The sequence below is a fragment of the Piliocolobus tephrosceles genome, chromosome 7, assembly GCF_002776525.5.
Source record: "Piliocolobus tephrosceles isolate RC106 chromosome 7, ASM277652v3, whole genome shotgun sequence".
Lineage (NCBI taxonomy): Eukaryota > Metazoa > Chordata > Mammalia > Primates > Cercopithecidae > Piliocolobus > Piliocolobus tephrosceles.
Window position 1 is genome coordinate 16697672 of NC_045440.1, and position 24085 is coordinate 16721756.

At 40.8% G+C, this 24085-nt stretch overlaps 1 protein-coding gene across 2 annotated transcripts in view; it reads right to left on the bottom strand.

Annotated features, from left to right (window-relative positions):
• Window positions 1-1524: 1524 nt before the first annotated feature.
• The window catches only part of PSD3 (pleckstrin and Sec7 domain containing 3), a 483052-nt gene continuing 460491 nt past the window's right edge, over window positions 1525-24085 (bottom strand). For both annotated transcript variants that reach the window (XM_023216635.2, XM_023216636.2), the window contains one exon: window positions 1525-10190. In XM_023216635.2, the coding sequence (XP_023072403.1) occupies window positions 9975-10190 (216 nt within the window). In that variant the 3' untranslated portion in view covers window positions 1525-9974. The remainder of the gene's footprint in view (window positions 10191-24085) is intronic.

The following is a 24085-nucleotide window of genomic DNA, read 5'->3' on the forward strand; positions in this document are numbered from 1 at the left end:
GAGTTACTAAATATCTCTGTAGTCCCACTGGTGCTAATGTTACTAACTGTGCAACACAGAGAATACAAGATACAAACCCCCCCACCTCCAGAGGACAGGCAGCTGACAAGGAGGGATTCATATTTGAGTTTGTGATCCGAGAGACTGAAATAGACACTCTTTTATCAACTGAGATGAACCCTGAGGTTAAGGGAACAAAAGTTATCCGCGGTGGAAGCTTCAGGGCTTGACTAGCACGGCCCTAAATTCCTATGGCTACAAGAAAAACCACATTCTTGATAAACTCCCTAACAGTAAGAGCTACAGACAAATTGACCCTTCCTAACTCTGAATTATTAATACAACCACTACAATGCTGATTGGAAAGAAGACTGGCCTTACGAATATCCTTTCCTGGTAAGCAACTGCTAAACCTCAAACCAGTTTCAGCAGCTTATAGAGACTGTGCACAAACTTAGTATCCTATAGTTTACCTTTTAACATAAAGAGCTATATTACACCTCATTTTCATGCTAACACCTTGCCCTAAAATGAACGTGGGGTGTACGCTACGCATATATTTACCTATTGCACATGCGCTCGGCTCCCCGCATATATATGGATAGCTTTTCCTCCAAACCCGCTGCTGAATATGTATGACTCTATTATGTAATACAGGCCCTGTGAGGGGTAAAAACCAACCTTCCCTTCCCTCTTTGAAGACCGAGGACTTTCTGTACACATCAGAGACCGTCTCTCCCAGTTTGCAAACCGGTATCGCCAATAAAGCTCTCCTTTCTACTATTCAGCCATCCTGGTGATCTTTAGGCACGTTTCACATTCCAAACAGGGAGCTGGAGTGAAAGCGAAGGGATGGTAAAGGAAATAGCTCTCCCAATTCCCACAATGCTTTGATTTCTTTGAGATTTACACCTTATAGCAATTTTGATCTCTGCCAGGCATCATGCTCATTTGTGTGGAAGAGGCTGTAACCAGTGACCTTGTTTCAAAAAGTCCAAATCCCCCAATGTAAGACATCCTTTCTAATATTTAGAAGTGATTAGGATGGTGTTTTATTTTTCAGTTTCCAAGTCAACAGATCTTACTTTTATCATTAGGTTTGATGAAAAGAGCACAAGAGTACATACCGGGCAGAATAAAGCAGTGATTTGGAGATCAGTATTTGCATTTTAGGACAGTAAGTAGCTGCATGGTCTCTTTGCCTTGATGAGAAATAAATGTGAATGCAAACGGCTCTTGAAATTGCTTCAAAAAGTTTATTTCCTCCTCCCCTGCTCAAAGCCCCTTAACGAAGACAACAGATCTCTAAAGTATTCACACACAAATCTTTACAGAAATGCGCGGAGGTGAGTCGGTGTTAGTCTGATTTTCTCACCACTTTGTTCAACCACTCTGGCCACATCTTTCAACATGGGGCTTGCGGTTGTCTTTTCTATGGAGGCAGGCAGAGTGTGATGTTATTTGATTTTTTTTAAAGGTATTATTACAGCTGCTTAAATAAGCAAATAAAAACATTCCCCCAAATGATTGAAATTTGTTGGATTTATTTCCTTCTAAAGTTTGTACATTTACATATATCATATACATATTTTAAATCCTTCACTATTTTGCATGATTTCTATTACATAAAAACCATTTAAATGCAATAAATTTTGTTGTTGTAAAACAACAAAATATCCCCAACTTATAAAAACACAGGAACAATTATATTCATAAACATTTACACAATAAATGTACTCTATATGTCACAGCTTCTATACATATTAGGTGACTCACTTGCCTACAAGGTTTAGGTTTACTTGAACAACAGTGAAATAGGGTAATATTTATATACAACTATTTTAATAAAAAATAAAGCAATTGTAAAATGTAAACTTAATTGTCAAAATATTCTTTAAACACTTTAACAATATCCACACAAATTACTGTTCCATTCAAAAGAAGACCACCATAAATGCCACTGTTTTCTAGAAGATGGCATTTCCGGAATCTGGTAGGTGGTGATGAGGAACAGGTTTCCAGTACGTGTTATAGTACCCACGTGCTTACCCAAATCTGCTAATGCTGACAGTTTGGCCATCGAAAAGGAGCAGGTTGCTATTTTGTCACTAATTACTTTCACAATTTGCAGGGGACATATGGCACCAGGACTGCAATAGAACTGAAATGACTGGTGGAGAAAACTTTGAAGGTAAAGAAATGTTCCACAATGCCAATTAGTTTGAGTCACAGTGAATATAACCCAGTTATTATAATAGGCTGGAAAAGTTAAAAGCTTCTTTTATATTACAAGATAAAAATTACCACCTTTCTGCCTGTCCTATGGTAATCAAGGCTGACAATGTAAATTCTCTGCGAGTGTACATTTCTGTTCTAGAAAGGGGTTCCTAAAACTTGAGATAGAAGAGACTGCAGGGAGGTGCTTAGGCCTTTACCGTATAGCTCTGATCTGGACTGAGCAAAGCTGCTAAGCTAGCACTTGAGTGTTCCTCCACCCTTCCCCCAGAAAGGAAACGTTGGCCATTTCTAGGAATCTGGGTGTGGTGGCAAAGATATCATCCATCCGTGGTTAGAACTCAGTGTGCCAGTTTATTTTTTGCAAAGGTAAAATATGTGGCATTAGCCTCACTCAGAGAATCTTTGTCATGACGTTTATTCACGTGCCACGCTCAGTGACTCAGTCACTTTCGGAGTTGATACCTTGCCTCGGCACAGTCACGTTATCAGGACACCCAGATCCCTAAAGCAGGGGAAGCGCCATTTGGAACCCAGGCTGTCCTTGCGGCTCAGTAGAAGCCTGAGTGAAGTGGCGGCCGGGGGAGAGGCTCCTCTTTGCAGAGATGGTGCGTTATCACCACCCTCTGCAGGGCTCTGGTATTCAGGGCTCAGAGCAGTGAGCTTCAGACCTGCAGAGCTGGGCTGGGACTCTTCTAGGAGTCTCTGAACACTTATTTATGTCGACTGATGGGAAAATAATAATTAAGTGAAACTCCAAAATTCTCTCCATTAACCAACATTTTCAGGAATTGAAGTTAGGGTGCTTATTTCTACAACACTATTCCTAAGAGCTTAGCTCTCTGCCCTGCAAAGGGAAATGCATTTTAGTTCAGTTCCTTTCCATTTCCATCCTCACTGTTGTTGCTGATGGAAAAGTGCTCAACTGCTCAGCATGTTCAATTGGAGCTCTCTCAGCATGTTCAGTCAAGCTCAGAGGGGAGTGTGGACGAGGCACATCAGTGCTCCTAGAGGAAGTGCCTCCTTGTTTCTTCACTTGTACTCATCTCTCAAAGGAATGATCTGCAGAGCAAGCAGCTCTACCACCTTGGAAAATGATGCACACCAGCTTCTGGGACTTCACCCAGGCTATGGAGAGCTGCTGGAGAGCTGCTGCTTGTGAATTACAAGAAAGCTTTCAATCTGGTGGTCCACAACAAAGAATGTCATATGGATCCCCTCTCATTTATGTGTTAAAAATACAACGCATCTCAAAGTCAGACACTCTGACTGAGCTCAAATTCCACCCTGGCCCTTGGAAAACATCTGTGATGCAGTTTCCATCTCCTTTGTTCATCACCTCTTTAGAATATTCTGGCTCTTTGCATCTTAAGGTCTTATGTTTGTATAACTTAAAACATTCACTGTGTGTGCATGTGTGCAAGCGTGTGTACACATGTCAGAGGTCCCAGACATGTCAACTTTTCTCCTTATATACCTAAGGGGACAGTCAATTGGTTCTGAATCTCAGGAGTGGAGGACTAACCACATGCATGGTTACCCTAAATGGAAAGCAACCAGTTTACTGTCCCCTAAGCTTCCATTTGGTCTAATTACTCTTGTTCCTACAGTTTTACAAAAGTATCTTAACGGCATTAAAAATCAATGTGCATATATACTCTCTCTAGAGTGGATATTACTATCCATGTCAAATGGTTACTTGGCTTGATAAACTCTATGGCTTTATGTTAAAGTTCAAACATTTCAAATGGTTAAGGCCCACAAATGAAACGTTTTGTTTCTCCTACTCCTTTTCTACATGATTTTTGAATCAAGTGGCTGTTTCTGCAGATCACAATAATTCTTAGAAGGAAATACTCTCGCAAAACTAAGACCCTGCCAATCATTCACAGAGCCAGTCCACTGCACGTCAAGAACCAATTAGGAAAAATGATATATTTGCAAAAATAGTTTGAGACTATAGAGTTAATTTAAAAAAAAAAAAACACCTCAAGTGTAACTACCAACACATTACTGCAGCCTAGAGCTGAAGTGGGTTTCCCATCGCACAATTCAAACTCTCTGAATCAGCTGCGAAGACACGAGGCAGTGTGTTTAAACAAAAGACACCGACCCCAGCCGCTCACTCAAACACACTCAGTCACTGCTTTAAATATACCAAACATGCTAGTTAATAAAAGTTTAGTCTCTAGTTATCTATTTACACTCTATAATATAAGCAGTAAGCTCAAACAACTAAGGCCAGTGGCTCTTCTTTGGGGAGAGGCAGGAAAAAGAGACCTAAGTATAAAAATATTTAAAACAAAGTTTAAACCTGGTCCTGAAAATCTTTTACCTGTGACACTAGATGCTAATTTGTGCAACTGCAAACCTAGGATCCAGTACCCAATCCTGGGATGCCCTGATATACTTTAGTGCTTGTGAATTTCTTCCAAGTCCAGCGAGTACGGATGCGGCACCACGAGAGTGGTTTGATCTCCCGTAAAATATACACAAATACATCAATGATATGGTGGGTACTTAATTCTTCTGAAAGCTATATTTTTTATGGACTAATTACAACAACAATAAAGAACGTGTGCTTTAAAGCATCACATTTTGTAATAAGCCCAAATTTGTCAGTTTCACTTTAAGTGCTCTTAATACTAAAGTTACTAAGACTGCACAGGCTGCCTTTTTTTTTTTTTTTTTCTTTTCTTTCTGTATTTCCCAAATTACAGGGAGCTATGCCCTTGGTATTGCACACAGTACACTGCAAAAGATTCACAAGGTTAGTTCAAAGTCATTTTTGCCCTGGTGATTCGAAGCTCAAAGACAGAATTTTCTAGCATAAAGTCTTATTAAAAATTTTAATCAAAATATTATTTGAATTTAAGTTTAATAAAACAATACCGCTATATATACTCTCAACAACTTCATTATATAATCAGTCCTATGAGGTTGTACTTGCTTTTCATATCACACTGATTAAGGACAAAAATAATTTTGATGTACATGTACCATATACTGATACGCAATCTACACACTAATGCATTTACATACATACAACTATAAATACCCACAAATACAACAATGGCAGGTGACAGCATTTTCTTTGATGACTGACGTACTATCTGTAAGAATATTCTCCAAAAGCCTGCAATACTACAGATACACACATAAATTACAAAGGATGAACCGAAGAGACTTAAGAAAACCTACTGCATATACAATTATGTAACTTGCAAAATTTTCCTGCTGTTGCATTCAAGTCAAACTGTCATGCAGATTCAAGTATTTAATGACATTCTCTCTGTGAAGACATTCTCTCTGCATGCAATGGGCCAATTATTGTCATCAGCAGAAGGCTACCCACGTTGGTTCTGGATACTGTAGGTACAAAAGGAGAATGCCTTTGGATTTCAGTCCTTCCTTTATGGGTGAGAGATGGAAAAGGAATCTGAGAGAAAAATCAGTGACAAAGCACCTCTCTATTGCTATCAATAATCCATCATGGGGCTATTCTGTGATGATTTGATCACGTAAGATGCTATAAGACTGGTGGAAAGAAATGTGCTGAACTGTGGCAGAGCAGTGGCATGGCCTGGGAGAAAAGATGGCCAGAAAGCTGTGGAGAAAGGTAGGAGGAGGCCTAGAGGCACATGTGCCTGCAAGGCTGACTTCCCATTTACTGTCAGAGTAACTTACATGCTTTGAGACCTCCAGCTTGGACAATGACTCATAAATTAGACTTTAGGTTTAAGGACTGTTAGGACGCCACCTTTGGTTCTTTGTTTTACAGTGTTAATTTTACAACTGGAAAAAATTCTGTCGTTTGAAAAGTGAAGGGATGACTCATTGCTGAAATTAACAGGTGTGGCTCCCAACCTGCTGAAAACTCGACCAAGTCCACAGGAGTTAAATTACAGAGATTCAAACCTGCAAAGCTAAACTTCCTGTGGATTTAGGATGCAACAAGCTTAATGGATGACTACAAGGAAAAATGCCGAAGGAACTCAAATTCAAGGACAATTAACAAAACCCAAGAAGGTTTTGATAGTAAGACAATGGAGAAACTTCTTTAAAGTCAATTTTCTTCCAATTGTCAATGATTAGCTAAGAAGAGAAGAGTGCAGCTCATGACAAGCAGTCCCTGCCTTTCATTCTTCCCAGATCTTTACATGATAGAGGGAACAACAGGCAAAGGACAGTAGAAAAGCTCAGTGTAACTTTGTGTTTAGGCAGTAAGAGGCCTCTTTCCCTGCTGGTTGCATAAATTCTTCCACAATCTCAGAATTTCTGTAGCTTGGCCATTGGGTGAAATACAAACCTATCTTAGCATTGGAAAGCCAGCCAGATTTTCCTCTTCCAGAGTTAATTCCTCATGCCACTTCTGCCTAGGGATCAGTCCTCATTTGCTAGATTAGGATAACAGTTGGAGAAGCATAGAGGGTCTTGTGTTTGGCACAAGACCAATGCACCAAAAAATGCTTTCTATCCTCTACATCTAAGAGCAATAAAAAGGTTCCACATAATCCAGGGAATACATTTCCATCAGAGGACTCTCTCCCAACATGGTTTTACTGAGATTAATTAAAATTCACAAAAGTATTGCTCAGTTTAATGAGACACTGCTGAGTTAGCAAAATGAGGTTTCAAAAAAGTGCACTTCAGAAATGCCTATGGACTGACGATAAAGTAAGGACTCTGCATCCTAGTAGTTAAGTTTTGATTGCTAAAGAGGAATCCCAGACACCTCCCTGTAAAAGCCAGCATGCGAGGTGGGAACAACCTTTAAAATACAGATTTTATACATGGGCCACCTGTCTGGTCAATTTTGCAACAAGACTATGACCAAGGTATTCTGATGGCTATCAAGATTTTTTATACTAGAAATCAATATGAAGTGTATTGATGTGAAGAAGAATGATTTATCATATGGAAGGAAGTCCCAAGGCTCCTGGGTGCTGAGGTGGGGGACAGAGGTGGGTGGGGGACAGAGGTGGGTGGCGTACCTTCAGAAGAAAGGGAAGGGGTCCTCCCTTGTACCGTGAATTCAGCAACAGGCTTGGAGCAGCTATGAAAGGAAACATCCTCAATTTCTTCTGGCTAGATACCACAGAAAAGAAATTATCCCAGAAGAAAATGTGGTTGGCTATGGGCCAGACTCTCAGAATCTAGGCAAATCAGTGACTGTTTCCTCCCACAGCATAAACTCTTGGCCTCCTTCATGCACTCATGACAACATCCTTCCAGAAGCCTCAGGGAAGACGTGTTCTCAGCTCATGCGCTAAAGATGGACAGCATCATGCTATGGCAGTCTGAGATCCTGGCTCACAAAAGAACCTTTAAAGTTTTTTTGAAGATAAACTATGCAAACATGGTATACTGAAGCTTCAAAAGAGCCCTTTGTATCCAATGATCTATGAGCCTATCCAGCAGTCCCTGGAGTTAATATTAATGAGTCATATGTCACGGACAGTGCTATAGTGATGCTGATGCTAGCTGAGTATTTCAATAGTCTAAATGTCAGAAATACTGTAGCAAGGTACCATTCAATGTATATTAAATAAGTAAAATACATACAGACATTCTATATACATAGACACAGACTGTGGGCAAACACATTCAAGCCACTCAGGCAAGTTCCTTTTTCTTCAGTTACTGAAGCTCGTAGATGACATGGTCTAGGTACCTCTCTCCCCTCTGCTTAGTGTAAATATTTAGGCAGAACACAAATACGCTGATAATTTAGATTATCAGGTAGAAAGATAGACAACTTGCTCGTGGATATGTTGCATTCAGTGAGAAGCTACAAAAGTCAATGTGATACATGGGCCATATTGGTAACTATCCCGTTTGTTTTGCAGTTCTGAAACATAAACTTAGTTACTGCCTTTACCCAAACAAGGCAGAGAGTTAAAAGTAAGGTTTTTTTTTTTAAAGGTGTGCAAAATACTTATTACAAAGAAAGCAACTGCAACCCTAGAGAAGGATAACCCTTCCCTGGGCAACAGCAAATATGGACATTTACAGAGGGGAAGGAAGTAAACATTAAATAAATAATTCTGTAAATAAATGCTAGTATATCATAATAACATATCACTTAGACACTACCATGGTTGTACAGCAGGTTTTCTCTAATTCACTGGAACCATGCTATTCACTTAGAGCAGCTGATTCTTTGGTCATAGTACCTTCACCAAATAAACTGCAGAACTACAGAACACTTCTAAGGGAGGTAAAAGAATCATCGGAGTGATTCTATTAGTTCTGCAGTTGTGCCACTTGTGGAGACTATAACTTTAGGGATTAGAGTTTCAAGGTGAGGAAATCACAAAGTTCTAGGTCTCAGTGGGCTCAACTTTCATTCCTTTCTCTTCCTCTACAGGAGAATATTCTGTTGATCACCCTGAATTTCAAAGGGACTATAACTGGAACAAGCTCATGACTGCAAAGTTAATAGAACCATTTTGAGTAGACAGAAAGAAAGGACTGAAAATAGATAAAGTATTTTTAGGAGAAAGTTGAGTAGTAGCAGAGTGAAGTAGCTATCAAGGAGACTGAGACAAAAATAAACAAAGTCACTTTGCACCTGCGACCAGCGGATCCCTCAGTTTTCCAACCACAATTCATTCTGACTGTTACTTTCACATATATTTTAAAGAACCAATATCCATTGTGGACAACTGCAGCTACTTTTTCCTTCCTTATTTTGTCTTGACTTAAGGACAGAACAAAAGCGGTTTCATTTTAGTATTATTTTGTTAGGAAGGAGGACCCCAACATCACGACCAGGACACAACCCCATGCCCACACATGCACACACACGCACGCACACACACATATGTAGAGTAAGAAAGAATCTATTCCTGTATGGAAGGATATCCACGATAGAGATGATGGATTTCTAGTCTAGACCCTGTGGGAGTGAGGTAACAATTTCCTGCAGACTGCGCACATGCCTACTGCTGCAGCTCCTCAAGGGCCGATTACAGCCCCCATCCTTTAGCAAACAAAATCAACTGGGTATCAATCTTTCCTCAACCTTCAAAGGCAAAATGACTCCACTTCCTCTTTCCCTTGCCTGGCTGAAATGGAATCAGCACTTCAAGCAAGCTAATGTGCTTCCCTACGTTCTCAATCCTATGATCTTCAAGCTCCTTCTCCCTGCTTCCAGCAGGGTCCGATCTCAACAGGAAGTGCTAAGCTGCACACGCAGCTGCCTCATATTGGAGCATCTAGATTCCCAGCACTGCCATTCTTACTGGAGCATCTGTGAGTGCTCAATTCTACCTCTGTGACTGGGCAAGATTTCACATATAAAGGCGTATATTAACTCCAGCTAGAATTTACTAAAACTACAGTTTGTCCAGTTAAGCGTTTCACAATGGATTAAATTCTTTAACCTTAAAAAAAATTTAACAGTTGATGTGAGAATACATAAAACAACTGAGCAGACTGCAAACAAGAGAAAACCAAAAGAGAAGGGATACATAATTCATTCTGAAATCACGATCCCCTCCTCCTCACAGAAAAGGTGCATTAGCTATCAAGTTGCAAAAATCATCAAAGCAAAAGAAATCAAGAGCAAAGACAATCTGTACAGAAACTAACAAAAATATACAATAGAAAAAATTACTAATGCACCATTTTGTCGCAGACTTTTTTTTTTTTTAAATATATTCACGGATTACCAGAAAGATCTTGAAAAACCCTATTTTGCTCCATGACCAGCACTTCCTGGCCGCAGATGGACTCTAAGTAACTTTTTGCTTAATGCTTGGTGTTTCAGGTCGGTGATCCTTCCTCTCTGACACGTTACGCTTGACTTTGGCAGTGATCGGAGATGTATCCGGGTTCAGCGAAGGACTCGAGTGCGACTTCTTCAGTCCTGCAGCCTCGCTTTCATCGTTACTCAGGAGCTGTTTGCCTCCTTCCTTGAGAATGCTGACATACATTTCATAGCGGGTTTTCTGAAGGCAAAGCCAGAGAACAACGGCAGTCAAAAAACTGTTCAAAATGCACGTGTGCAGCACACCTACTGTATGACCCACCTGGAGAACGTGAATGGCTGTTGAAGACTTCGCTTCATTTCCCAAACTGACAAATTACTTGGGCACTTACTGGGGACGTGAGAAGCAACTACAGAGATTGACTGATTGATTCAATGATCTAGATAAGAAAGTAAGTTAGAATTTTAGTTCTCATTTGTTCTAGATTCTGAGGGAATGTCAACTTGGAGTTACTGGCTACCAGATGGAACACCATGAGTTTGGAACACTCAGGAACGAGAAGGGTCTAAGTTGGAGGAGCTGTCACCTCTGGTTTTCGGTGGCTACATGGCTCTTGTGGCACTGTACTAAAGTCACCTGAGCCTCCCCAGGTTATCCAGGCCTCATCTGAAACTGGCTTGGATATGGTTGTTTCCTCTTTTTCTGACTCCCCGTAACCCCAGAAAGGCTCATCTTGAGGGAACATTCCATGGCGAGCGACTCTCCTGTACAGTCCCCGATGAGACCATACCACTTTCTAGAAGCTGCTCTGGGTTTCCCTCTATTGCTTTTCTGCAAGGATTACCCACTTCTCTGGTTATTACGAACAGCTGCTGCTACGAACAGTATGAAGTTTGCAGAATTTCAAGTTATTTTCTGATGCCTTTCTCACTTAACAATATTTATCATCAACTATGTACTGAGTACCTACTATGTTTCAAAAAAGTTCCTTGATTCCCCTGTCTCTTGAATTTCTAAGATTTTTTTCTTTTTCCATAGCTCTGGCACTTTTTTTTTTTTCCCCAGTTTCTATCCCAATCAATACATAGAACTATCATGTATGTTGCAAATTATACACAGGTCTTAGATTCTTAATTTGATACATTCTGGTCAAAATAAGTATTCCACCATCCTGCCTCAACACATGAAGAATTTATAGAAAGCTTCAAGTGTTTTATTTCTAAACCAAAGAACATGTCAGTTATAAACTGTCCCAACAAAGGCAGGCAAATTCTGTTTTGACTATACATCCGTCTTAGGGATTTTTCTAGTCAGATTGGGTTTTGTATGTGTCAGTTTTAAGTTAGTAATTTAGAAGTGCTACCTTTTCAAGCTGTTTGGTTTAACAATGGGAAAAAGCTGCTAGACATTCAGTATGTTCTGGGGTTGGCCAGTATTCAAGTGGGGTGTGAACGTTGGTTGCCGATGACATTTACTGAGTGCCAACATGCTAAGAACAGGTCATTCACACAATATTCATACACAACTGATAACTTACCATCCCTGCTTTACAGTTAAGGTAACAAAGGCAAAGAGAAGTTCAAAGTCAAAGTAAGGAAGAAATGAAACTGGGATCTGAACCAAGGCAATCTGAGTTCAAAACCCATGGCTCTTAAGCTATATCACCTCCATTGATATGAAAATACAGATTATATGTATACAGATTTTAGGGTGAATACTCTGACAGACACGGTTGGTTGGCCAAAGGCCATTCTCAACTCCCTCTACTCTTACATGTCTTTCACTACAAAGGCTGATAAAACCAGAGATACTTACTTTTCCAGTTTCTCTTGTAGCTAAGTTGGGCCATGTGATATTGTGGTCAGTAAGAGGTGAGGAAGAGTCTTTTGGGGGGCTTCTGGGAAAGTGATTTTGCTTTCTGATAAAAGGGACAAACTTTAAGGAGAAGTCACTGGGGTTAGCCTCTCACTCTTTTTTTTTTTTTTTTTTTTTTTTTGAGATGGAGTCTCATTCTGTCGTCCAGGCTGGAGGGCAGTGACGTGATCTCAGCTCACTGCAATCTCCGCCTCCCGGGTTCTAGCAATTCTCCTGCCTCAGCCTCCCAGGTAGCTGGGATTACAGGTGCACACCACCACGCCCAACTAATTTTTGTATTTTTAATACAGATGGGGTTTCGCCATGTTGGCCAGGCTGGCCTCGAACTCCTGACCTCAGGTGATTCACCCATCTTGGCCTCCCAAAGTGCTGGGATTACAGGTGTGAGCCACCACACCTGGCCTAGCCTCTTATTCTTATTCCCTCCTTAACACGGACATGACTCCTACAGCTGCTGCCCCATGGCTTGGGCAGTAGATATGAGGAAATAGGACAACATGCTACGTCTGAGGAAAAATGGAAAGACGGAGACGGCCATGTTGACATGATGCGCTGGATCCAACCCTAAGGCTACTCCCTCTGGAATCATGTTAAGTATGAATAATAAATATCCTGTGGGTTAAACCACTGTTTATCAAATATTGTTATTTTCAGTTTAAAGCATTACTAAATACACATTCTAATTTCAATAAAGAAGTAACAAAATAAAGAATAACATGCTAAGCATTATCTCGGAAGGCTACATGGTGGCTTCATCAGGGCATCTGCTAACAAAAAATGTCATCAGTATCACACATCAGCACATGCACTGTGAAATTAGAGGACCGAACAAGATAATCTTCACAGGACATAAGTATTCTAAACTCCTTTTCATTTTATGAATTTATTAATCAATCTACTCCTAAACTGCCTGGTGGCAAGATTAAAATACAGAAAAGAACTACCCCCAATAGAAACAAAGTTTAATAAAACAGTCTGAAGGTAGTTTAAAAATAGATTCAGGAAACCAGTGTAACGCATACAATTTCATGAAGCTGGAGCATTTACACAATGAAAAGAGAACGAAGAAAAAATGTTTAGATCACTTGAAAGGGGACAAAAGGAGAGAAGGTGATAGGGACAGTTTCTCATTAGTCTTTGAAGCAACTGATACTACTGGGAAAATCCACCTGAAAAATACATGAAGGAAAGCCACCTCATCCACTCATTCTACAGCTCCAGCTGCAAAGCTATTGTCTAAAATAAATTACATCAGTGTGTCAATCAACAAACAAAAGGCACAGCAGAGGTGGGGCAGTGCATGAGTCATCAGACCAGAAGAAAAGACAAAGCAGAAAAAAGGGGGTAAGGGGGCCAGAAAACAAAGCCTGCCCTGTTAAGGAAGCCTTCGAGGGTTGATGGGTTTGCAAATACTGTGTTCCATTTCTAACTTAAAACAGGCTTATAGGGGCAGAGGTTACAAAACCCAGTAATGTAGCTTTGCATTTTACCAGTCTCCGAGTCTACATTTTACTGAACCAAACCAAATATTCCTCTTCAAAACATTTTAGGAAAACATAACTTTAATCTCAGGACTATTCAGCAGGTATTAGTTTTAGCCAAGTCTCTAGAGGATTACACACTCAGCCATGTTAAGTAAATGCCATCCAGAGGATCTGAGGACAAAATAAAATTGTCTCAGAGTAAAGAAAAATAACTCTGAATGATGCTCTGGAGAGCAGTGGCAAGAAACATAACTTAAAATTTCTCTCTTCATTGATTTCTCCTTGTATTCTCTTTCTGGGCAGTACGAAGGTCATACTTCTTAATTATGCAACAACATCATTGGGAGGGTTTACTTCCTTTCTTCCTTTCAGAGAAGATGTGATTTGCATCTTTTTTCCTAAGACCAACAGTGAAATTTAAGTTTTAAATGAAAGCTGGTGTGTAGAAGCAGCAGCAGCAAGAAGTATATTACTAAATTATTATTTTTTTTTTTGAGACGGAGTCTTGCTCTGTCTCCAGGCTGGAGTGCAGTGGCGTGATCTTGGCTCACCATAACCTCTATCTACTGGGTTCAAGCGATTCCCCTGCCTCAGCCAGCTGAGCAGCTGGGACTACAGGCCCGCAGCACCGAGCCCGACTAAGTTTTTGTATTTTAGTAGAGACGGGATTTCACCACGCTGGCCAGGTTGGTCTCAATCTCCTGACCTCGTGATCTGCCTGCCTCGGCCTCCCGAACTGCTGGGATTACAGGCGTGAGGCACCGCGTCCAGCCAGTAAATTACTTTTTAAAGGTTTGACACACCAGCTCAGAGACTGAAAACGATAATCAGTGTTCAAGTGGTCAACTTGGACCCAAGAAGCTCATCAATCATATTGTGGCAGATAGTGTTTCCTGCTTCCTAAACAGCCTCTTCTTTCGTGCTAATGGAATTTTGATCTTTACTAAGAATGCCAATGTGCCCAGCCCCATGAGAGGAATTCTAGTTTAAAGCAGGCGTGACCCTGTCTCTGTTAGTTTCTGTTGCTGCCCTGTGTTATAGATTTGGCCCCTAACGTGTAAGTAGAACTCTGCTAGGACACTTTATGAAACTAGCTTCTTTTGAAAATAGCTTCTTTTGCTATTTTGATAGAAGGTGGTATGCAATAAGGTATTTTAAAATTAAGGTACATCCTTTTTTTTTTTTTTTTTAAAAACATCAACATACTGTTCACTTAATGGATGACTGTACACTTAAACATAACTTTTATATACACTGGGAAACAGATCTGGGAGCCTTGCTTGTGATACTCGCTTTACTGCAGTACTCTGGAACTGAACCTGCAGTATCTCAGGTGTGCCTGTGTCTGCAACCACTTTCAGGTTCTAGGAAATGATTAGCTAGTACTTAGGAAGAAAGCTTAGGGATAATTCTTACGTGATGAAGAAGGAAATTCGACAATAAAAGCTTTGCTCCTTCATTCTTTCTTTTCTCTAATGCCTCATATCCTTTCGGTCAGCAAGTTTTGTCCATCTATCCTCAGAACTGCACCATTTCTCACCGCCTCTCCCATTTCCAGTCTGGACCGAGCTCATCACCTTGATGCCTGCGTTCCTCCCACCGTCGCCTGACTGCTCTCCCTGTTCCCTCCCTGCCCTCCACGTGCACTCCTCTCAAAACACACTGTCCTGTTGAAACGCAAGACAGAGTGTGCCAGCTCTGCCCAAAATACTCCAATGGCTTCTCATCCTTAAAATCCTTCTAAACCAGGAATCCTTAAAATGGCCTAGAAAACCCATGTGCCATCCCCTTCCCCTGGCCCAATCTCTCAGTTCTGTATCTGGGCTTGGATCTGCCTCCACGGCACACACTGCTATTCAAGGACCTGTGGAACTTGCTTTTCTCTGTCCAAAAAGCTCTTCTTCCGGAAGCCCACAGGACTTCCTCCCTCCCCTCCTTCACCTCTTTCAGGTGTTCACTCTAACATCACTGTGACACTGAGGCCTTCCCTGGCCATCAAAATCTAAAACTGGAACACCTACTCTCATTGCTTTATTTTTTCCTTAGCACTTCTCCCCATCTGACAGCCTTATATTTTACTTGAAAAAAAAAAAACCCTTTGATTTCCTCCTTTGCCCCCCCAATACTAGATACCATCACATGAGGGCAAGGACTTTGCGTTTGTTTACTAATATATCCCCAGGGCCGAGAACACACAGCGGACAAAGAATAAGCACCACTGACTGCATGAACAGAAAGAGGAAGAACACATTTTTCCATATACGGTAGAAAATATATTTTGAACTCGTAATATGGCAAATCCAGAAAAAGAAAAATAACATGGATATATATGTTGATGGTAGAAGCCTGATGTATTCCTAATTCAGGATGCTCTGGGAACACACCTTTCTCTTCAGTATCCCGCCATTCCAATGATGTTTTTCACAAAAATGCTAAGGTCTGACCCTGTCAGTACTGAAGCTCGTAAGGCATCACATGGCAAAAGCTTGTCCACTTCCGCTCCACATCCTCTTGACCTCTGTTGTCAAGATACCACACATGGCAGACCCTCAACAGTGCACTGAGGTACACCCTGCCTTGCTTAGGACTGGGGCTTTTTCCCTGTCTTTAAAGAGAAACTTAGGTTATACTATACTTTTGAGGTCCTTAAAACACAGACCTATTTTCCGAAAATCTTTTTTTGTTTTGTTTTGTTCTGTTTTGAGATGGAGTTTCACTGTTGTCGCCCAGGCTGGAGTGTGGTGGGGCGATCTCGGCTCACTGCAACCTCTGCTTCCCGGGTTCAAGCCATTCTCCTGCCTCAGCCTCCCAAGTAGCTGGGATTACAGGCATGCGTCACCACGCCTGGCTAATTTTGTATTTTTACTGGAGACAGGGTTTCCCCATGTTGGTCAGGCTAGTCTCAAACTCCTGACCTCAGGTGATCTGCCTGCCTCGGCCTCCCAAAGTGCTGGGATTACAGGCGTGAGCCACCTCGCCCAGCCCTGAGAATCTCTTATGTAGTAATACATGAAGAATAGTTTTTACTGTCCACTTTGAGATTCAAAATAAAGTGGGAAACTGGACCACTCTATGTGGTCTGCAATGATTCCTCATTTGGATAATTACTAGGTCTCACTACAATTCATTACAACATGAAGCCTCTACATTTGTCTTCTAAAAGCATACATTAAAAACATAAGGATTTGTGAAGAATTATTTATATCTGGAATCTACCTGCCCGATCATTCTCACATGAAATTGACATGTAATGTGTCAGGAGCTCATTTACTTTTGGATACATAATTCCATACTAACCTAAGATTCTAAGTTCCCAGGGTCAGAGGATATTAGCCTCATCAATATGAATTCAGGAGGGAATCTGCTGTTAGTACTAAACAAATAATAACAATATTCAAGTATTATATCTTTGCTTTGATAATTTTTTATAGACAGATGGTAGAAAAGGGAAGCTGAAACAACAAAAAGATGTTTTAACTAATATCATTTCAGGCCACAAAGTAATCACTACACAAGAATTAACATAGTTCCAGATATGGCACACTAAAAATGAGATGGGATGTGTAACAGTGAGTCCATGGAAAACATGGTGGCAGGAAAAAGAACAGTCTTGCAGTCAGGTAGCCTGTTGTTGACAATGCCTCTAACTAATAAGAGTCACCTTAATTCATTCTCCCAAATTGTTGTTCAGTCGTCGTAATGTAGCCCTTTCAGGTACCTGTCTTTCATTTACAAGGGCAAAGACAGTTCCAAAAAATGGTGTGCACAGGGACAGTTTTGCTACCTTTGGTTATGTTATTAAAGATTTTATCTTTGTCTCTGCAGATTCACTCTCAGGTCAATTCTAAATAATTTCAGAGTTGCACACTCAGCTTCCTTCCTCAGGAGTGCTCCAACAGGGTAAATAGAGTTCCAGCAGTATAAGCATAATATAATTCCACTATCAGAAAAACAACTTGGGATGGGATTTTACCAAATACAACCGCAACGGCAAATCTTTGTTGACAAGCATCTACGGACTGTTTTCTTGGACCTGGCCCACTCACTGAGCTCTCTGTTTTAATTACAATTTGCTGTTTTGATGAAGCCTTTTGTGACCACTAAGAGCCAAAGGCAACTCAAGTGTTTAATGGCGTCTTTGTCTACTAAAGTAAAATTCTTTCTTTGGTGTGTGACCCCTCCTTATTACATTTTTTTTTGCTGTATTTATTAAGCTGATCTTCAATTATCTGTAAAAATACTTCCCAAATATGGCCAGGTGCGGTGGCTCACACCTATAATCCCAGCACTTTGGGAGGCTGTGGCAGGCAGACCACGAGGTCAGGAGATGAAGACCATCCTGCCTAACACCGTGAAACTCCGTCTCCACTAAAAAAAAATACAAAAAAATTAGCTGGGAGTGGTGGTAGGCACCTGTAGTCCCGGCTACTTGGGAGGCTGAGGCAGGAGAATGGCCTGAACCCAGGAGGCGGAGCTTGCAGTGAGCCAAGATCGTGCCACTGCACTCCAGCCTGGGTGACAGAGCGAAACTCCGTCCCCGCCAAAAAAAATAAAATAAAATAAAATAAATAAATAAATAAATAAATACTTCCCAAATATGTAGGGAAAAAAATCCCTTTTCACTAGCATCAATGCCTACCAGGGGTAAATAAAAATTGACGTGTCTAAGACCATGTAAGCTGCTACCTGGGTGAATGTTAATTGCGTTTTGAAAAAAATTACAAGTATTGATATTCTAAAGTAGTTTAATCATATCCACACATATATTTACATGGATCTCACTGACCAGTTTCTCTCTGGAGCCCTGCATATCATTTTATATCCCATTTAATAGAATAATATCTTCTTTTGACCTCTGATACATGAATACGATAGCAACAACCTGAATGAAAATACAACTGGGCTGCAATTTTAACTTACTGCTCCTATTTTGCATTCAGACCTCACTGCTCTAGCAATCAAATCCCGAATACATTTCCTCCTGACATTTCATTTTCTCATGCAGACAGGGCAAAAGGTCATCTTAAGACAAAATGAGCAGAAAAGCAATAATGTCATATACACAGCAATACAGTTTGCTCCTAGATCTCTACAATGGAAAACAAAGAAATAAACAAAAAAAAAAAACAAACAAACAAAAAAAAAACCCAAACAAAACAAGGAGCTTCTGAAGGAACTGCTTATTCAAGTAGGACTGTTCATTTTCCTTTGGCGTACTATAGGATGATGGCAGAATTAAGTTGCAGAGACTTTCTCCTTGACCAGGTGGCCCACCCACCACTACCTACTGACTTAAGAAAGCAACTGCATGCAAAACAGAGTTCCTACATGAAAGCTATGCTGGAAATTACATTTTTAAAAAGAAAATGTTCAGGTTTTTTTTCTCCCCATGCTACTCCCGTATCAGGCTTCAGAATACAGTAGTAACCTACTGCCTAAATATAGCAAATAACCACACATTTTTATTTATACAGTTTGTGTTCATGGCTTTCTGGTAAATCCAAAGAAAGTGTGAATTCCATTCTTTTGATTCATTCTCCCTTTCTGCCCTATTGCTCTCTAAATGAACTCTGTGACTTTCATTTCTTTTAAAAATTACAAATTAAAAATCTGACTGTTTAACATAATGATACAATCAGAAGAAGTGAAGAGCTCCACATGAGAACAGTCCAGGAGACCTGGGTCTGCAGAAAGTGTTCTGAGAGCTTCATTTGTCTGTGTTCTGTTCCCAGGCCCTGCCTCATGAAGCCCTCATAGGAACCTGCTCTTGACTGTGGACTCAGCTCTACTTGACTCTTCACTGCCCCTGTGGAGTTTCCTGGACAGGCCTTTCAGACAGGAAGGAGAGCTGAGTGACCACCAGTAGACGCTCCCCACCTCCAGGCCCTGCTATTCCTTTCCTCAGGGCCCAGTCAATCGCCAAGACTAGGAGTAGAAAGCAGGTGCTTTTACCCTTGAATAACAACATTGTCATCTTTGTGGAGGAGAAGGAGGAGAAGTGAGTTGCTAAGAAGAGTATGCAATTCCTGCTGAAAACTAATTTAAAAATGCTATGATTTCTCTAATTCTTTTTTTTTTTTTTTTACTGTGATTGAGGCTTTATTACCATATTCTCAAATTGCTTGCTAGCTATAAAACTAAATAGACACCAGACAACTATAGGTGGAGTAGAGACTGCGCATTATCGTGCTACAGTAATGAGGGATTATTATACCATAACGGGTTGAAACTTACAAGGAAAATAAACTTGGCAGTAATAGAAAACTGGAGACTCTTTTTACATTTGTTTTTATTACTTTAAAGGTCAAATATATTTGTTAAACTCAGGTTATTGTTTTTGTATTACATGAATCATAGTCTTTTAATATTTTCTAAAGATTTTTTTTAACTCCCACCCCCCCCCCCCATTATATCCTTTCAAAGTCTGTAGCCTGATGCACTTTGAATGCTTAGGACTGGACTTGGAATCTGCATTTTTCCTGTTGTGAGATGAGATGTTTTACTGCTACTAAGCCTACCATTTCTGAGGGTGGGTAGAACCCTTTAAACTTTAGGCTATTTTTAGTATACTATACATTTCATTTACAGTGTGGATAGGCCAGTGGTCTTCAGGCTCTTCAGCTGAAATAAATGTATGAGTGCAGCAATATTCTAAGCAATGAATACAGGTTTAAAATATGGAACTGTCTAGGGCCTGATTGTAAAAGACTTGATGTTTCAAAGACGAAAATAGAAAAAAAAGACTGTGTCCGTATTAAAGAAGAAAATCCTACCACCGTTTCTCTAGCTCTCAAAATTCTTTCTTTAAACTCAGTCTGTATAAGTATTCAGCTTTTCATCTCTTTTTCAAAACTAAAATCAACATTCTGTAAGTCTACAAAGCTTACTTAGAAATCATCACACATTTTATTTTCTAGGTGGAAAACTCTAGAAACAAATTGCCTGGTTCCAACCCACAAACAGACCAACCTTATGAAGATCTGCCACCCACAATGCCTCTGGCTCTGGCTATTCCCAAAGGTCCTACCCAGCTTGGCCTTATGATGGTTTTGACTATAGCTGAGTATAAAATTAAAAAAGAAAACACACCCTGATTGGATTAACAGGATTACCAAGTTTGTTGTTCAGCAAAATGGAAAAAAAAAAAAAAAAAAAAAGTAGCCTCTGAAACACAAGGATAGAAGGTTAAGCTTCTACTTACCCAAGGTTAGTAATCTGGGTTAAAGAAGTACTGCTATCTGGGTAAGAGACTAAATTTTGCCTAAGGATAAAAGTTTGTCACTCACTAAATTTTTCCCTATGTAACTTACATCTTCTAAAACAAAAAAGGGAGCTTGTTATGGCGACATTTTAATATAGGGCACATGCTTAATCTTTTGGTTTACACTTTGCTTTTCCTTCTGATTGTACCGGAATTCCCTGAAGTCATACCGGGTATCCCTTAGAAGCATGTTCCCAGAGTTTTCCATGACAGCTTGTGTGTCACACTCACAGGTCTCGAAGGGCTAACGCCAGGCTTAATGGGACAGGGTTAGTCCTTCCAGGAAATCCTTACAGTGTGATTTGAGGAGTAGCAGAAGGAACTATGATCTAAACTACCTTCCCCAGTGATCTCCTAAGACATTTCATCACCAAGATTTACTTATTCCTTTTGGACCTGAAGTAGTCCATTTATGTATTTATTTTTGAGATGGAGTCTCACCCTGTTGCCCAAGCTAGGGTGCAATGGTGCGATCTCGGCTCACTGCAACCTCCACCTCCCGGGTTCAAGCAATTCTCCTGCCTCAGCAAGTAGCTGGGATTACAGGTGCCTGCCACCATACCTGCCTAGTATTTTGTATTTTTAGTAGGGAAGTGACTTTGCCATGTTGGCCAGGCTGGTCTCGAACTCCTGACCTCAGGTGATCCACCTGTCTCAGCCTCCCAAAGTGCTGGTATTACAGGCGTGAGCCACTGTGCCCAGCCTTGAAATAATTTTAAACTTTCTGAATTTCCAGTTTAAGTGATCCTTTAAATGGGAAGTACCATAAGTAGTCATCTTACGAGTCCGTGTCCAATTCTGAGCTTGTCTTGGTGAAGCACCTTCCAACCCAAGCAGCCAGTGAGTCACAAATTATGTGTGGCTATGAGACATGCCAAATGGGGCTAGACTGGACTGAGCTATGCTGTAGGTGTAAAACAAACACTAGATTTTGAAGATTCTGTATGGAAAAAATAATGTAAAATATTTTGGATATTTTATGTAAAATTTTTAAAATCTCACTATAATTATTTTCACCTGTTTCATCTATGTATTCATTATGTTGAGAATCTTTAAGATCTATTATCCTCAGGAAATTTCAAGTATATAATACGTTATTATTAAATACAATCACCATGTTGTATATTAGGTCTCCAGAACTTACACATCTTACGACTGCACGTCTGCACCTTTTGATCAACATCTACTTATTTCCCTCCAACCCCCACCTTAACCCCTGGTGACCACCCTTCTACCCTCTGTTTCTTTGTGTTTGAGATTTTTAGATTCCACATCTAAGTTACATAGCCTATAACTGCTCCATGGTTAGGGGATATGAATGCCAGGGACATATTTGCTGGCTTGTGACTCCAGCTGGAGGTGAGGGAACATGGTGGTTCTGCTGTCTCAACAGCAGGTCTGCCTTTGGTGGGTCATCTGGGCTGTTTCTCTAGACAGGGGCATGAGCTTGCAGGATTTACGCCAGCCTGGGATTAATTTGTCTCATGTGCAGGATCTGAGTCCACAGTTGTTCCTGGGCCCTAGTGCTGGGCACCCACCCATGTAAGCTCGATGGAATGACAGTGGAGACCCAAGACTGGAGGTGCACAGAGGCCACTGGCCCTCAGAGCAGGACACACTCTAGCAGTGGATCTGGTTTTAAGGTGGTACCATACTGCAGCAGCTTACATAAAGAAGGTAAAGTGAGGGATGCACAACATGTGCTCCTAATCGGAAGCAACGTAGCTGTGTGAATTACAGGCAGCTCCCCAACTAGGCTCAGGGCTTGCTATGGCTATGGTATACTCTTGTAGTAAGAACTGCAGGTGTCTTCAGTGGCAATGGAAGCTGATGGGGATCTTTTGCTCACCTTTTCTCCTCAAAGGGTAATCCCTCCACTCCAAGCTAATCTCAGCAGGGAACATGAGTTGGCAGAGGCCGGGTGCCCGATCACCCGCACTATGCTGCCTTCCTGGGCTTCTGAACACTAGAGGGATCTCACCACTCCCTTGCTGCACTCTAATGCTTTCCCTCTGACACTCTAGTTGAGTTTTGGTTGTTTTTGTGAGGGGCATAAGTGCCAGGTATGTCTAAGCCATCTTGCATACATCACTTCTCAACTCCTTTTCTTTCCTGCTTTTAAGACTCTCTGTGTTTAATTTCTGACAGTTTGATTATAATATGTCTTGGTGAATTCCTCTTTGGGTTGAATCTGATTGGAGGTCTTTGAGCTTCATGTACCTGAATATTCGTATCTTTCTCCAGATTTGGGAAGTATTCAGTCTTTAAATAAGTGTTCTTTAAATGCTTGCTGCCACATTCCCTCTCTTCCCCTTATTACCGTCTATGATGCAGCGATTAGCTCCCTTGATGGTGTTTTCCATGAATCCTGTAGATTTCTTTCTTCCTTTTCATTCTTTTTCCTTTCTTCCCCTCTCTGATTAGATATTTTTAACTGACATGTGTTCAAGTTCACAGCTTCTTTCTTATGTATAATAAAATCTGCTGTTGACACTTTCTACTGCATTTTTAAAGTGTCATTCAGTATATGCTTCAGCTCCAGAATTTTTGTTTGGGTTGTTAAATAATTTCTCTTAATTGAACTTCTTCTTTTGTTCTTGTATTGTTTTCCTGATTTCACTGAGGAATCAATGAACTCTTGTATTCTTCTCTTTTTTTCTGTGGCCTACTGAGTTTTCTTAAAATAATTATTCTGAATTCTTTTTCAGGCAACTCATAGATGTTCATGTCTTTGAAATTGGTTACTAGAATATTATTGTATTTTTTTTATTTTTACAGAATTGTGTTACTTAACATCTCGCACTGCTGTTTTTGCATTAGAAGAAGTAGTTATCTTCGATCTTTACTGTCTTTGGGTGAGAAATACTTTCTCCAAATAGCTGAGCTAGGGATTCTGAGGCTCTCTCAGACCTTTTTCTATGGACATGTCTATAGACTCTACACTTCTCATTCCAATTAGTGGGTAATTCTTACATTGTACGTGTTCTCTTGATCCTGCAAGACTGAATGCTGAGAGCCTCCCATTTGCATGCCCTAGGCCAGTGTCCCGTAATGCTCAAATATGTGTGCCCTCTCTGAATCCCATAGAGTTGAGCTCAATGACTGTATGAGAGATGATTTGTACATGCATTGGGAGCTGGCTTGGGGTGGGCATGCGGGTGTGAGGTGCATGGAGCATTTGCAGTGCCTGTGGACCAGCTCGGGGAAGGGGTCTGTAGGTGAGGCAACCCATGCAGCCTGGGGAGAACTTTCTGATGGAGGTCTACAGAGCAGCTAGAAGCCTCCACGGTCTCTCTTCCCTGCTTTCAGTCTTTCTCAACCATTCAGCTGTGCTGATTGCCTTAATATTCTGAGTGGGGTGGGAAACAGTTTGGTCTTTTAGGCAGCATCCGGCATGTCTTGGGGAGTCAGACACTCACTCATTACACTCCCACTTTCTCCAGTGGAAGAAATTGAAGGTTGTGGTTGCAGGGGGCTCTCCTGGCAGTGACCTTTCTGCCTTGATGTAGGGGGGG